General features: G+C 37.6%; 1 protein-coding gene across 7 annotated transcripts in view; it reads left to right on the top strand.

Annotated features, from left to right (window-relative positions):
• Gyf (GIGYF family protein Gyf) overlaps positions 1-14791 on the top strand; it is a 915224-nt gene that overhangs the window by 85454 nt on the left and 814979 nt on the right. For all 7 annotated transcript variants that reach the window (XM_090381591.1, XM_090381590.1, XM_090381592.1 and 4 more), the window contains exon 3: positions 1608-1827. In XM_090381591.1, the coding sequence (XP_090237717.1) occupies positions 1608-1827 (220 nt within the window). The remainder of the gene's footprint in view (positions 1-1607; positions 1828-14791) is intronic.

Here is a 14791-nt window from a genome sequence, read left to right as displayed (position 1 = left end):
ATGATCAACAGACTACGGGCTTTGCTAAGTTTGCATTGATCGACATTCTAATGACTTTGTAATAGTTACCAATTACCAGTGTAGTATAAAAAGACAGTTTATACTATATTCATTTATTTCTGTATTTAATTTTTTCCCCCCTTTAATTTAGTGATGTATATTAATAAAATTCTGAAAAATATATTTTAGCCTTAGGGGCCTCAACATAGCAGTGGGTACCCTTGTTTGCCTAGTGTAACTCTATATAAATGTGACTTTGAAAATGGGAGCAAAACAACTGCCTTTCTGTATAAATCTGGATATTTGTTTTTAATGAAACTAGAACTGGGAAATGTTATCCTTGTTAAGTGAGGTTCCTAATTTTCAATCCTCTATTAACACGTCAGTTCCTTCTCTCCCTGCGGATTCAAGTTATATTTTCTTTCACATGCATGGTGTGTGGGTCTCTTTTCAAATTGAGTTTTTTATATCTAAAGTAGAAGAATGGTGTAATTTTACTGCTTTATCAATAGATTCATTTGTTTGCATTGCAAACATTTTCGGATTTGCAGTAGAGTCAAGTATATCTTGTTAATTGTCAAATGGCATTACTTGAATACATCTACTTTAAAATTTCATTTTCAGATTTGTTTCCCGATAACATTTTTACTATTTGGTACTTAAATTTTGTGACACATTAAGGCTATGTTTATGGGGCACCAGAGCTGTTGAGAAATACTGTGCAAATAAGTTAGCTTTATCTGTATATCTTTATTTATATGATGAGGATGCAGTAGAACCATCAAAATATAACAGATGATTTCTCACTGAGATTGAGAACTTGGGTAAGTTAAAGGAGGAATTGGATGGATAATGGGTAAAGCATGATTTGGAAAGGAAAGACCAGATGCAGCAGAAGCCAAGTTTGTTACATCATTTGAATATTCTAATACTGTACTGAAATCGTGTAACTTTTGCCTTTCTTGGTATTGTTGATATAGCTGTCAGTGTTATTAAACTTTAAGAATAAATAGTTCTCTTAATTTTCTTAATTTATTAGGCCAATACTTAGTTTTGGTGTTGCAAGATAAATAATAGTTATCTTGCAATAGTTTTGATAAGAGTAGTTTACGTGTATTAAATGTTGCTACATTACCTTTCAACACAAAATGAAACAGCTTCATTTTTCACTTTGTTGTTTGTTATTTGGTTTTTAGGAGCATTAGCAACTACAGCCATATTGCTCCGGGGATATGCGGTGGTCATTCCCTGACCTTTCCGCATCCTCTGTATTTGGTGGTCACAGGCTCGAACCCCGGTCTAATCAAGAAGTGTGTGCTACGCACTGCTGCTCCTGGCTACGGAGGCACCTTTCACTTCGTGTTGTGAAAGGTAATGTAAGTGAAAGGCCTGAATTTTAATTGAAATACGATATAAAAATGTTTTTGTGTAGTAGTAGTAAACATTAGTATTAAAATTTCAAAGCAAATGAAGGAATCCTAATGTTTTCTTATAAAAGGATAATGATGGAAGTGAAATATTAACAGCTTGCAGTCATTTAGAATATTACCATTTATAATGCAGTATTTTTATTCTGAGTATTGTAATAAGAATGCTTTCTTTCGCAGGCTTCGTGCTCTATCTCATGGAAATGCTGTTGCATCTCCGCCATCTTCTCCAGGTTTGCCAAAATACAAATTAGCTGAATTTCGTTATGGTAGAGAAGAAATGTTGGCACTCTTTTCTAAAGATATCAAAATACCTGAGGAACTTAAAGAATTTCCTTTTATTTGTATAGACAAGTGCCAAATGCCTTTAGCATTTATCCCGGTGTCTGAGGAAGAGCAGGTATGACTTATTTTTTTCTAGGTAATTTGTGTAATGTACGTGTAAGATGAGAAAAGAAATTGAAAATGATTAAACTTTGGGATTATCAGTTGCACATCTGTGAGGTTTTGGTGGCTGTTTTATATGCTTACAAGGAAAAATTTAAAATAGTGTTTTTGTTCCATGTCCAATGATATGAAATCACTTACTATCGTGGGAAGAATTAAAATTTGGCATTTCAAAGTTTGAATAATATCTTTATCAGTGAAAATTATAATCTGCAGCAGTCTGGTCTCGGAGGTTTGTTGTGGAATATTTCACCAAGAATAGCTAAGCCTGATGCTTGGGAAATCTAAAACACTAGGATGATAGATTTTGACAAAGTTTAGTTGTTCTGTGACAGCCAGATTTTTTTCTTGCATTTTTGCATTGGTAGGATTGTTATTAACCCTGGGTACTAACAATTCTACTAGTTCAAAGGTTATTAGTAGTAGCTCTGGGTACATGTGCATTATCAGTAGCTCTGGACATGTGATTCTTAGTAGCTCTGGGTACCCTCTCATGTGCAAGGTCTAAAAATACTGTGCTTTGATGGAGGTAGGGTTGGTTCACTTAGGGGTGAACCAACTTAAGTGGAGAGGGTTGAAGTGTGGCATCACCACACACAGGAACATCTGACCCTCTGTGACACTAGGCAATACTAGATTGTGGATGACATCACCCTCTGCAGCACCACCACTTTGCTTAATGGCAGCTTGAAGTGATGACATATTTGGACATCGGGGCAAACTCCAGAACGAGAACCATGGGAAACTTCGGGAAACTTTTAGCAGTCAAATGCATTTCCCGGTACTGCAGCTTCTCCCTCCATTCACAGTAAACAGATGGTACGTGTTATTGATAATGGCAATTGGTAGAAGTCGATAACGATGTATTGATTAGTTTTTTCTCATTATTAAAAGCAGATTATTGGAGCTCATGAGCATAATGCCTTCGTGGCTGAAATTTACTTACGGGTACACCCTCCAGACTACCTCAGTCTTAGCGTGTTTATCCTCCCTTCCCACTGTTTTAACCCAATAGGAAAATGACTTCTACTGCAACTACTGATAACACGCAGCGTCTGTAGAAGTTGTTTTCGCATCAGGTTAAAACAGCAGGTAGGGGGGATAAACACCCTAAGACTGAGGCAGTCTGGAGTGTGTACCCATAAGTAGATTTCAGCCCACTTATGAACTACGATAATCTGCTTTTAATAATAAAAAAAACAAACTAATCTATACATCATTATCGACTTCTACTGCCCCTACTGATAACACACAACATCTGTTTACTGAGAATGCAGGGCGGAGCTGCTGTACCGGAAAATGCTTTTGAACGGTAAAAGTTTCCTGTGGTTCTCTTGGCTTTCTTTACCTTAGTTGTAATTCCTAGTTCTTTTTTTTTTTTTTTCCCCTACTAGTGAAAATATATTCCCTTGTTTTTTTACTGGTAGTAGTAGTTGGTAGTAGTGGCATGTGATGCAAGAAAGCAAGTCTATAAGCTTATGCAGCATCAGCCTAAAAAAAAAAAAAAAATCACACCATTCCCTCCAAATGTCTGTCCAGTTCCTCCTTAAATTTATTTAACCTGTCAACTTCCACAACGACAGATGGAAGTTTGTTCTAGCAATTAACCACCCGCTGCCTAAAGGCAAATTACCGCACATCTATTCTACATCTGTCTTTTCTTAATTTGAATTTATGCCCCCTTAGGTTTGTAATCTGAACAAGTTGAAGGATCCCATCAGAATTCAGCGTGCTCAACCCATTTAAGGCCTTATACACCTCAATCAGATCCCGCGCAGGTGCCTAGTCTCCATCCACTACAATTTGCAGAACTTAAGCCTCTCTTGGTAAGAGGATCCCTTCATTCCCCTCACTAATCTTGTTGCCCTTCTCTGTACACGCTCAAGTAAATCTACATCCATTCTAAAATGAGGCCTCCAGACCTGTACACAGTACTCAAGGCGTGGCCGGACCTGACCATTGCCTTATACAGAGGGATAATCACCTCCTTTTCCCTGCTAGCAAAATTCCTTTATATCATTGATAAAACCCCATGACCTGCCCTGGCAGCCTGTCTGCATTGCTCAGAAAACTTCATATCTGACTGCACAATTACTCCCAGATCTTTTTCATTTTCATTTTCACCTTAAGTGTAGTACCCCACACAGTTGGTACGTTTCTCTGGGGTTACTTCTACCAATATGCAGTACTTTGCATTTTTCAAGGTTAAACTCCAGTTGCCACTTCTTAGTCCATCTGCCCAAATTATCTAGATCCTGTTGCAGTAGCACACTGTCATTACTGTCATTAACAACCCTGCCAACCTTTGTATCATCTGCAAACTTCGACATTAAGCCTGATATACCTTCATCAATATCATTGATAAATATACAAAACAACAGTGGACCTAACACCGAACCCTGTGGGACTCCACTAATAACATTAGTCCACAAAGAGCAGCACCCATTGATTACCACCCTCTGTCTTATCCCACTTAACCATCCTTTTATTCATTGTAGCAACTTACCCTTAATACCATTCTGCTCCAATTTGTACAATAGTCTTCCATGCGCAACAGTGTCAAAAGCTTTCCTGAAATCCAAATATATGATATCAAAATTATTTTTTGCATCCAGTTCCTTTGTAACCACATCATAATATCCTATCAAATTTGACAGACAAGACTTTCCCTTAACAAACCCATGTTGCGTCTGAATTATTGCTGCAGTCTTGTCTAGATGATCCTGCAATGCATCTTTAACCAGTGACTCCATTATTTTACCCGGAACAGAAGTTAAACTAACTGGTCTGTAATTACTCATGTCACCCTTCGATTCCCCTTTGTGAATTGGGGATACATTTGCACATCTCCAGTCCGTGGAAACCGCCCCTGAGTCCAAGGATGCTCTCATAATTATGGCTAAGGGTTTACTTAGTTGCTTTGCGTCCTCCTTTAATATAACTGGATAGATCCCATCCACCCCAGGCGCTTTTCTTATGGTTAACTTCTACAATTTCTCCTCCTTTGCTTTCAGTTATTACAAAATCATTAAGTATCCTGATACAATTTGATAACCTTCTGCCATTTTGAAACCCTAATAATTCCTCATGTGTGAATGTAGATGCAAAATACTCATTGTTTGTTTGCTATCTGAGCAGGATCATCAACAGTCGACCCATCAATGTCAAGTGGACCAATCAGATTCATCCCCTTCCTTTTAGAGTTTATATAAGTAAAGAAATCCTTGCTGTTTTTCTTAGAGGCGCCTCCGTAGCCAGGTGGGAAGGAGCAGCAGTGCATAGCACACGCTTCTTGATTAGACCGGGGTACGAGCCCGTCGCCACCAAATATGGAGGATGCGGAAAGGTCAGGGAATGACCACTGCATATCCCGGAGCAATATGGCCTTAGTTGCTAATGCTCCTAAAAACCAAACAACAAACAACAAACAAACAGCTGTTTTTCTTTGCATTTTTTGCCAAGGATTTCTCGTAATCTGCCTTCGCCTGCCTTACCTCCTCTGTGACCTGATTACAAACTAGCTTATATCTCCCATAGGCTTCTGAGTCACTTGATAATTTATATGCATCCCATGCATTTTTCTTCTCTGTTACGAGTCTTAGTAGTTCATTAGATAACCATTTAGGCCTAAACCTTGAACAATATTTCTTAATAGGTATGAAACTTTTAGTAGCATCCACGATTAATTCCTTGAATGCTTTCCACTTAGAATTTACTGTTGGTAACATCGTCAGTTGATCCCACTGTACAGAATTTAAAAACTGTCGGAGACCACTGTACTCCCCCTTACAGAAGCAAAAACCCTTTCCTTTACCCCTGATGGTAATTAAATCTTTAAGTAAATCCCACATCAGTACACTGTGATCACTGCCACCTAGTGGTTCCTTTATCTGCATATTCTTAATACACGAATGATCACTGCTGATAACCAGATCAAGAGTACAGTAAACCCCCGCTATTTGTGGGGGTTACGTTCCTGGGAAATGCCGCGAATACTGAGTTATGGCTCCCATAGTAATAAAGGGGTTCCGTTTCAAAGTATGAAATATATAAGAAACACTAGTCTAAAATTTTGTGTATGTATGTATTATATGTACCTTCATAATATGACTTATGTACATAGACAGTACATAGTGAAATGCAAGCATAAGGCATCGAAATGAAAATAAGAAACACTTTAATATTAAATGTAATATTTATTAGATATTTCAAACAAATCTTTTAAACCAGCGCCTTTGCTAGCTAAAACAAAATCCGGCCAGTGCTATCACCAGTTTCGCTAAAGTGTTGATAAAGGAGTTTTGCCTTTTCATGAATGGTGAGTGAACTTAACGGAATTTAATTTTGAGTTCGGTCTTCTATCCACAGATTTAAAGCCTTTTCCATTTTTTCTAATTTAACATCATGAGTTACAGAGCAAATTTTTGAAGCAATTAGCTCGTTTTCATGGACATTATGGCAGATTTTTTCTTCCGATTTCTGGATTGATTGTACTGTTGACTCATCGATTTTATAATGTTTTGCCACTGAGGAGACACTTTCACCATTAGAAATTTTATCTAATAACTCAACTTTTATTTGCTAATGTCATCACCTTCTTTGATCTTTTCACATTTCCCTTGTTATTCGTAGCCATATTTTTGTACGGGTTAGAAAGAATTTGTCCGTAATAAAGTCACTTTCTTCCGTTAACACACTCGAAAAAGTCTGTTTTACACTGCAAAACGGTAGATTTATCACTTTTGTAAGCATATCAATTTATAAATTGATAAATTTATTGAATTTATAAGTGTATAAATTAAAAGCAAACGACGAAACCTTCCATGACAAACGCATACACATACTGAACAAGGATTAGCGAGAAACATACACGCTCGCGATTTTGTCACCCCTCTTTCCCCACCCACAGCTCTGTTTTGACTGGGAAAGATAATTTTAGCCACGCCCATATTTTTTTATGGTGGAAAATGTTCATGGCACTTTAAAATTCAAATTTTTTTAGGTTTCATTTTATGTTAAATCAGCGACCGCGAATACATGAAACCACGAATACAGATACCGCGAATAGCGGGGGTTTACTGTATTACTTTCTCTGGTTGCCTCTAGAACATGCTGCTGCAGAAAACAATCATCCAATAAATCCACAAAATCTGACTAGTGTGTGAGTGACCAACCCACAAGTTCCAGTCAATATCTGGGAAGTTAAAATCCCCCATTATAAGACATTCCGATTTACTAGCCCACTCTATTTCTCTGTACAATTGTTCATTGTACTCATTCGAGTCATTAGGCCTATAACAAACTCCTACTCTTATTTTTGCTTTCGCAGTGCTTATGTCACACCAAACTGACTCAACAGTTTTGTGTGACTCAGTGGTGCCCTTCAGGGCCTTACACACACGCGTATGTGTGTGTCAGATGTGTCAGACCTGAACATAATATCTAAATGTGGTCTCACCATTCTCATATGAGGAGCCCTACAGAAGAGCAATGATATCCTTTTTGCTATTTGTTAAAATCCTATAAATCAGACAGAACCCTATGTGCCTTCCTAAATTTCTGTGTATACAACCTGGTAAATTCCATATCTGTACTGTAACGTCTAAATCTTTTGTTCTGAATCACTTTTAACTCTTCTTCCAATTTATTAGTAAATCCTGGATTTCTATTTCCTTGATGCAAAACCTTACGTTTAGAAGCATTAAACCTCATGCCACATTTGCAATAAATTTTGGTCACTCAGAAGTTTAACCATGCTTTCTATCTTTAAATCATCAGCAAATTTTGACACAACTTCCCCTGCATGACCCTCAACAGTGATCTTTGAGGAACCCACTGGTCTACCCACTGGGTAGACTAGTGGTGGGCTTGCGAGCGCCCATTGTTATTTTTTTGAAAATTTGCAAGTCCATTGTTGAAATGATCATTTATTTTACAAATGAATTCCTGAATTTAATTATTGAGTATTCAGAGCCGGAACTATGGTGGGGGCGAATGGGGCCCCATCCCCAGCATTTTAATGGAACAATTGACCAGTTACGTGTTTTAAAATTGCTTAATTTTTGATTTAATTACAGTTGGACCTCTGTTTACGATGGTGAATTTATGGTGAATTTTTTGAATTCACCTTGGCAATTATATTTAAAATAGTTTCCGTAGAATGGATTATGAGACTTAACGTTGTATGCATTGTTCCCACCTCTGTCCTTAAGGCAATGTAGGCAGTTCGAAAGTGAGAATTAACCCGGTCCAAGTCTGCCCTGTTTTAAGACTAATTTTAACCCCTCACTAAAAAGTTGTTCCCCCCCCTCCTGAAGAAAACTAATAATTTCCATAATTTCTACTCAATTTACAACATTGAAACTCTCAATATACGTAAACATAAGTATATTCTTTGATTTCCTACCTTTAATACAAAAACTATTAATTCACTCTAAAACAGCAAAAATGTACGATCACATTTCAATTTATTAAATTTTGATGTCGGCAAAACAAGATCCAAGCTTTGAAAATAAAACGCCTTACATCATTAATTCAAAAATTCGTGCCTCTGGCTAAAATGAATCAACACACGCGGAGAGATAATTGACTGGTCAAGCTTACGTCATTAGCGTTACCAAGGTGATCCAGGAGAAAATGAAACTGTAAACAACTTTTGTGGAAAACAAACAGTCGAGCATCATTACTTGCGAATACTATTTTGCATGGCTCTCTCACAACAGTTCACTTCTCTGCTTTTCATAATTGTTGTACAAAAGAATTGCAACGAATTGGTTTTGCAAAACTAAAATATTGCATTTCCTTTCTTCAATATGTGTTTTCTACTATATTTATATTTGATGTATATTTGATCTTCTTATGAACTTTCAAGAAAATATTTCTATTCATAGCTGTGTTATAAACTTCGAAAACTGATGTCGAAGAAACTTTACATGCATCTCATCTTGTGTACAAACGGAGGGGAAAAAAAAAAAAGATGCGCTGCTAGTAACAGATTGTGAGAACAATCCGTTACTCGTAGTGAGGGATTGGGAAATTGTAAGTAATTGTTATTGAATACTTCAATATTTCCTTGATATGCATTTGATACCATCAAAAAATTTCAAGAGAAAAATTGAATTTTCATTATCACACAATGCCCGAAAAATTCACCATAAAATGTTGTGTTTCAATGCTTGAATTCCATTCTGAGCTGCAACTGTAATAAAGTCACTTCTCTTGCACTGACAGAGTAGCCGTTCACCGAATGAAGAAAAATAGGGTTCATTTTCATGAAATTTCCAATTCCCTTCTTTCACTTGAGGGGTTGTTGTTTGTTGTTGTTTGGTTTTTTAGGAGCATTAGCAACTAAGGCTATATTGCTCCGTGAATATGCGGTGGTCATTCCTGACCTTTCCGCATCCTCCGTATTTGGTGGTGACGGGCTCGAACCCCGGTCTAATCAAGAAGCGTGTGCTACGCACTGCTGCTCCTTCCCACCTGGCTACGGAAGCGCCTCCACACTTGAGGGGGGAAAAAAACCCCTCAGGGGAGGGAGTCCACCCTTTCTAGTCCAACCCGAGAGAGAGAGAGAGAGAGAGAGAGAGAGAGAGAGAGAGAGAGAGAATAAAAAATACCCTTTTGGTGGGGAGAAGGCCAAGAGATTGTCAAAGGTCCAGAGAGCTTTCATTTATTTTATTTATTATTATTTTTTTTAAAATTTATTATTATTATTTTTTTTAAATTTATTATTATTATTTATTTTATTATTATTTTTTATTATTTTTTTTCTTGTGTTGTTCTAGCAATCCATCCTGGATTGGGGCTTTCCTGGGCCGGGATAGTTCTCTTTTCACCTTCCCTCTCTTCATCTTATACAAGTTTTTCTTTCCTCCCTGGGAAACTTGTTCCCCAGGGAGGAGGGCATGCAGATAGTAGGGGAGGCTTTGCCCTCCTGCTAGGGATGAGTACCTGGAGGCAGTCATCCAGGTGATCACTGCTTTCAGGTAGCCAAAATGCCAAAACACAACATCACAATACAGAACACACATAAGCTCACAAACAGTTTTTCTTTCCTGTCACTTTCTCCTGTGTGGGATGAAACTTTTTGAAACTTTCTCTCTCTCTCTCTCTCTCTCTCTCGTGCACGCCTTCCTTTTCATCTGGCTTCATCCAACATGGATATTCCTATGCGGGATGGTTTTTTTTTTTTTTTTTTTTTTTTTCACAATACACACTGGCCTTACCTTGACAGTGCATAAAAACTGAACAGAGCAAAGAGGTGGAGATGAACTTTTGTTCTAGGAGCCGCCCATACAAAAACACACAAAAAAAATAATAAATGAAAAAAATAAATAAAAATAATAAAAAAAAATAGCATTGCAGCTCTAAGTCAGCTTCATCCTAGGATACCGAAACTGCAATTGTTTTAGAGAACAATATTTTGCATTTTTACTTTCTAACATTATTTTGCTTTATAGCTCTGTTACAATATTTTGCTTTGTTTCTTTACATTATTCCTGAAGCCAACGATATTGGTGTGCTCGACGTTTCATCATAGATGCTGAAGTTCTAGTTAGTCAGTTCATCCTAGAATGCGAAAGTACTAATTAGTCCGATTTTGGTCTGGTGCTCATTTGAGAAAAAATTCAGAATAATTCCTCTGGAAATATTAGCTAGTGAACTAACTGCATTATAAATTTCAAACATCACTGTATTGCTTATCCTTGAATGCTTATCCTTTGAGTGACCGCATGTTTTCGCCTTCTTTTCAATAAAACTTCTGTTTTATTGTGAAAACAATAAAACAGAAGTTTTATTGTGATCCAGTCAGTAAAATCATCAGTAGTTGTCCTTTATTATACCTATAAAGTAATTCGTTATGTTGGGGGAAACCATTTTTGCTCCTAATTGATGTAGCACTTTCGAATTCCGCAAAGTGGATTATTTGAACGCAGCATACATTAGAAGGTCGGTAAAAGAGTTGATAATTGGTGGGCAGCATTCCGACAAACAAATTTTCTGTTTATATTCCGTGATGACCACACGGTCAGAGATCCCGAGAGAGAGAGAGAGAGAGTGGGGGAATACAAGAAACCGCACCGCATTTAGCAGTCACTGACTCATCTGCCAAAAACCACAGTAAAACAAGAAAAGTGATGGGGGAGTAAGTCTATTTTTCAGCGGGGTTTATCTGTTTATTGCAGCTCAGAACAGCTTTATGACCGTGGATAGTGAATTTATTCGGCTTCTGATCTAAAACAGAATTTCTCCCTTTGTGATGACATCAAAGCGTAACAAGCAAATATCTTCTAATGATACTTTTTGAGCAGTCGTTAGTCGCAATCTGTTAGCTTTGTATTGTTAGAAAATATTGCAGTTTTGTGAAGAATACACATTTCAAGAAACAATCCGTTATTCATAGCGGATGATTTTTTTTTCCCTCCTTTCATTCCTTTAATGCCACCAGTTTTCGAAGATTATAATGCAGCTACAAATAGAAATATTTTCTCGAAATGTCGTTAGAAGATCAAACCCAGGATACTGCTGTTCCGATTTTGTTTCCTCAAAACAATTACAATAAAGCAAACTTTTTTTTTTTTTTTTTTTTTAATCAAATGTGCATTGCAGTGTTATCAGTTTTACACCAGTTTTCCCGTTTCTGAAAGTTGAATTTTCCTGATTTTCTGTTAGTAGGTGCAATACACGTTGAAGAAATGAAATACGATCTTTTCACCTTTCAAAAACAGTTGTTGCTACTGTTTCGCTTTATTGCTTCTTATGTCAATAACAGTAGCTCGTGGTGTCTTATTTTCGTTCCTTCCCTTCCCTTCTCGATGTAGCTGTACGTGCGATGGTGTGACGTAATGAATAGCTTCTTTTTCACACTTCGCTCCACGAAAACAACTTCGCTCTGTAAACAGAAACTCCCGCTCCAAAACAAACAAATGAATCAAGTACAGTCAGTCCTCGTATAGCATGATAGTTGTGTTCCTAGAAACCCTCGTGCAATATAAACAACAGGCCCTATGGGAAAAATAGGGTTATGTGCCGACCACCCAAGATTGAACCCACATTTGTAACCAAAACATTACTAAACACAATGAGCAATCGTAATAAAATACGTATTTTATTACGACTATTACGTAATAAAATATTGCTAATTCTTTTGCTTCTATCGTAAGCAAACTTGTTTTTTGTTTAATTTTCTATCCAAACAGATGACGCCATTCCATCTCTTCCAGTTCTTTGTGTCTTAATCTAATGGATTTTAATTACACTTTGAGTTGTTCCTGCTATCAAAGTTGCTTTTTATTTTCTCTGTATTCTTTGTAATTCTTGGCGTTGCCTCATTTAGGTCTATATCATGTGCAATATCACATGGTCTTTCATTTCGCTCAAAGCGTTTCACAATTTCATATTTTTTCTTTTTCATCAGAGGCGGACTGGCCATAAGCCTTACAGGGGAAACCCCGGTAGGCCGGAGGTCGGTGTGATTTTGGCCATAAACGCTAGTATGAGGCCACTACAAATTTTCCTGGGTAAGAATTTTTGACCCAGTCCGCCTCTGTTTATCGATTGCTTTTCTTTTTCTCTCTGAATCTGCGTGTCTTCACCAGGATGCTTCCTTTTCACACCTTTTAAGTATTTTACTCATTTTTAGATAATAAAGCACAATTACAAAAAGAGGAGGCATGCTTGATATACATAAACAAAACTGCCTGCATGTAGCAACTGAATAAACAACACCGTAAAGGCAGAGACACTATTAACACCCGACTAGCTCACATTTTACTAAAGCACACTACCTGGTGGTCACTACCATAAAACAATAAAAACAATTTCCAGTTGCGTTTCTGCTAGTGGAATCTGTTATAAACTGGTAGTAAACTCGATCTAATTGCATTTGCGATTATACCAATAGCTGGAATTGTGTTGGTTTTTACGTTATTGTGGTGAAATGTGACCACCAGGTAGTGTGTTTCCCCTTCACTGATATAAAAAACATAAATACATTTTCAGAATCTTCTCTTCATTCCTATCTTGTTGCGTTCAGTTGGGCTGATTCTGCATTCGACTGCTATTTCTTGTAAACACAAAGGCGAATCATGCATAAGCAAATTCGGTTCGTGTTATATAAGATATTGTTCCCCTATTTATAAATCGTGTATGATCGAATTTGTGTAGTGTAAACACGTGTTATACAAGGACTGACTGACTATCGGGTTTCATAAGCCATAGGTTAATTAGGGTGGGGTTAGAAAAATAACAGAAAAGGCCTAAAAATATACACACTTGATGTCACATTTTTGTCATTTGCGTGAAATTCAATAGAAGGTTTTGAAATTTGAAGTGGGAAAATTCAAGAAAACAGTTCTGGCTCCAACTATAGCAAGTTTCAGCTCTGAAAATTAGAGTAAAAATTATAGAATTAACTTGCTGAACCCAGTTGGGGTTGGAACGTACCCCAGCGGAAGGGAATATGGCTAAGAGTTAAAGGGATTACTGTTCCGTAATGTTAGTGGTGCTGTAAAACCTATACCATCTACTGAGAAGTCATGCTAGTCAATATGCTTTCCGTAGCCACTCAAAAGATTAAGGCGTACTCCTGACACTGATAATAGCCTCTGGTAAAAAAGTGTTGTGTTTTCCCCTTTAGCATTAGTAGAGGCATATGATGCAAGAAAGCAAGCTTATGGAGCATCCGCCAAAAAGAAAAAAAAAAGCTCCCATTTCACCCCTCCGTTCGTTCCAAATAACTGTCCAGCTCAGCCTTAAATTTATTTAGGCTATAAACTTCCACAACAAGGGATGGAAGTCTGTTCCGCCAACCAACTATCTGGTGGTTAAAGGGAAACTTCAACACATCTATCCTACATCTGTCTTTCCTCAATTTGAATTAATGCTCTCGCAGGTGATTATTCTGAGCAAGTGGAAGGATCCCATCAGCATTGAGCATGCTCAAACCATTCATGGCCTTATACACCTCAGTCAGATCACCTCGCAGGTATCTAGTCTCCAGACACCTTAATTTGCAAAACTTAAACCTCTCTTTGTAAGAGCAACCCTTTGTTCCATTCACTAATTTTGTTGCCCTTCTCTGTACTCGTTTCAACAGTTCTACATCCTTTCTAAAATGAGGCCTCCAGACCTGTATACAGTACTCAAGGTGTGGTCTGACCATTGCCTTATACAAAAGGATAATCACCTCCTTATCCCTGCTAGAAAACTTCCTGGATATCATTGACAAGGCACCATGAGCTACTCTTGCAGACTGTCTGCACCGCTCAGAAAACTTCAAATCTGCCTGCACAATTGCCCCCAGGTCCTTTTCGTTCTCTACCACTGTCAGTGTAGTACCACAGAGTTGATACATTACTCTGGGGTTACTGCTTCCCATATGTAGTACTTTACATTTGTCAACTTTAAACTTCATTTGCCACCTCTTAGCCCATCTGCTCAACTTTTCTAGATCCTGTTGCAGCAGCATACTGTCATTAGTGTCCTTAACAACCCTGCCAACCTTCGTATTCTGAAAACTTGGACATTAAGCTTGATATACCATCATCAGTGTCATTTATAAATAGAGAAAACAACAATGGACCCAACACTGAACCCTGAGGGACTCCACTAATAACATTAGTCCACGATGAGCAGTGTCCACTGATTACCACTGTCTTCTCCCACTCAACCATCCCTTTATCCATAGGAGCAATTTGCCTCCAGTTCCACACTGCTGCAATTTGTTCAGTAGTCTTCCATATGCAACAGTATCAAAAGCCTTTCTGAGAGCCAAATATATGATATCAGAGTTATTCCGTGCATCCAGTTCCTTTGTGACTACATCATAGTATCCAATCAAATTGGTCGGGCAAGACTTTCACATAGCAAAACCATGGTGTGTCCGAGCTATAACTGAAGTCTTGTCTAGATGATCC

This window comes from Mastigoproctus giganteus, chromosome 9 (genome assembly GCF_048544385.1).
Source record: "Mastigoproctus giganteus isolate SK-2022 chromosome 9, ASM4854438v1, whole genome shotgun sequence".
Classification (NCBI taxonomy): domain Eukaryota; kingdom Metazoa; phylum Arthropoda; class Arachnida; order Uropygi; family Thelyphonidae; genus Mastigoproctus; species Mastigoproctus giganteus.
This window is presented reverse-complemented; position numbering and strand designations above follow the sequence as displayed.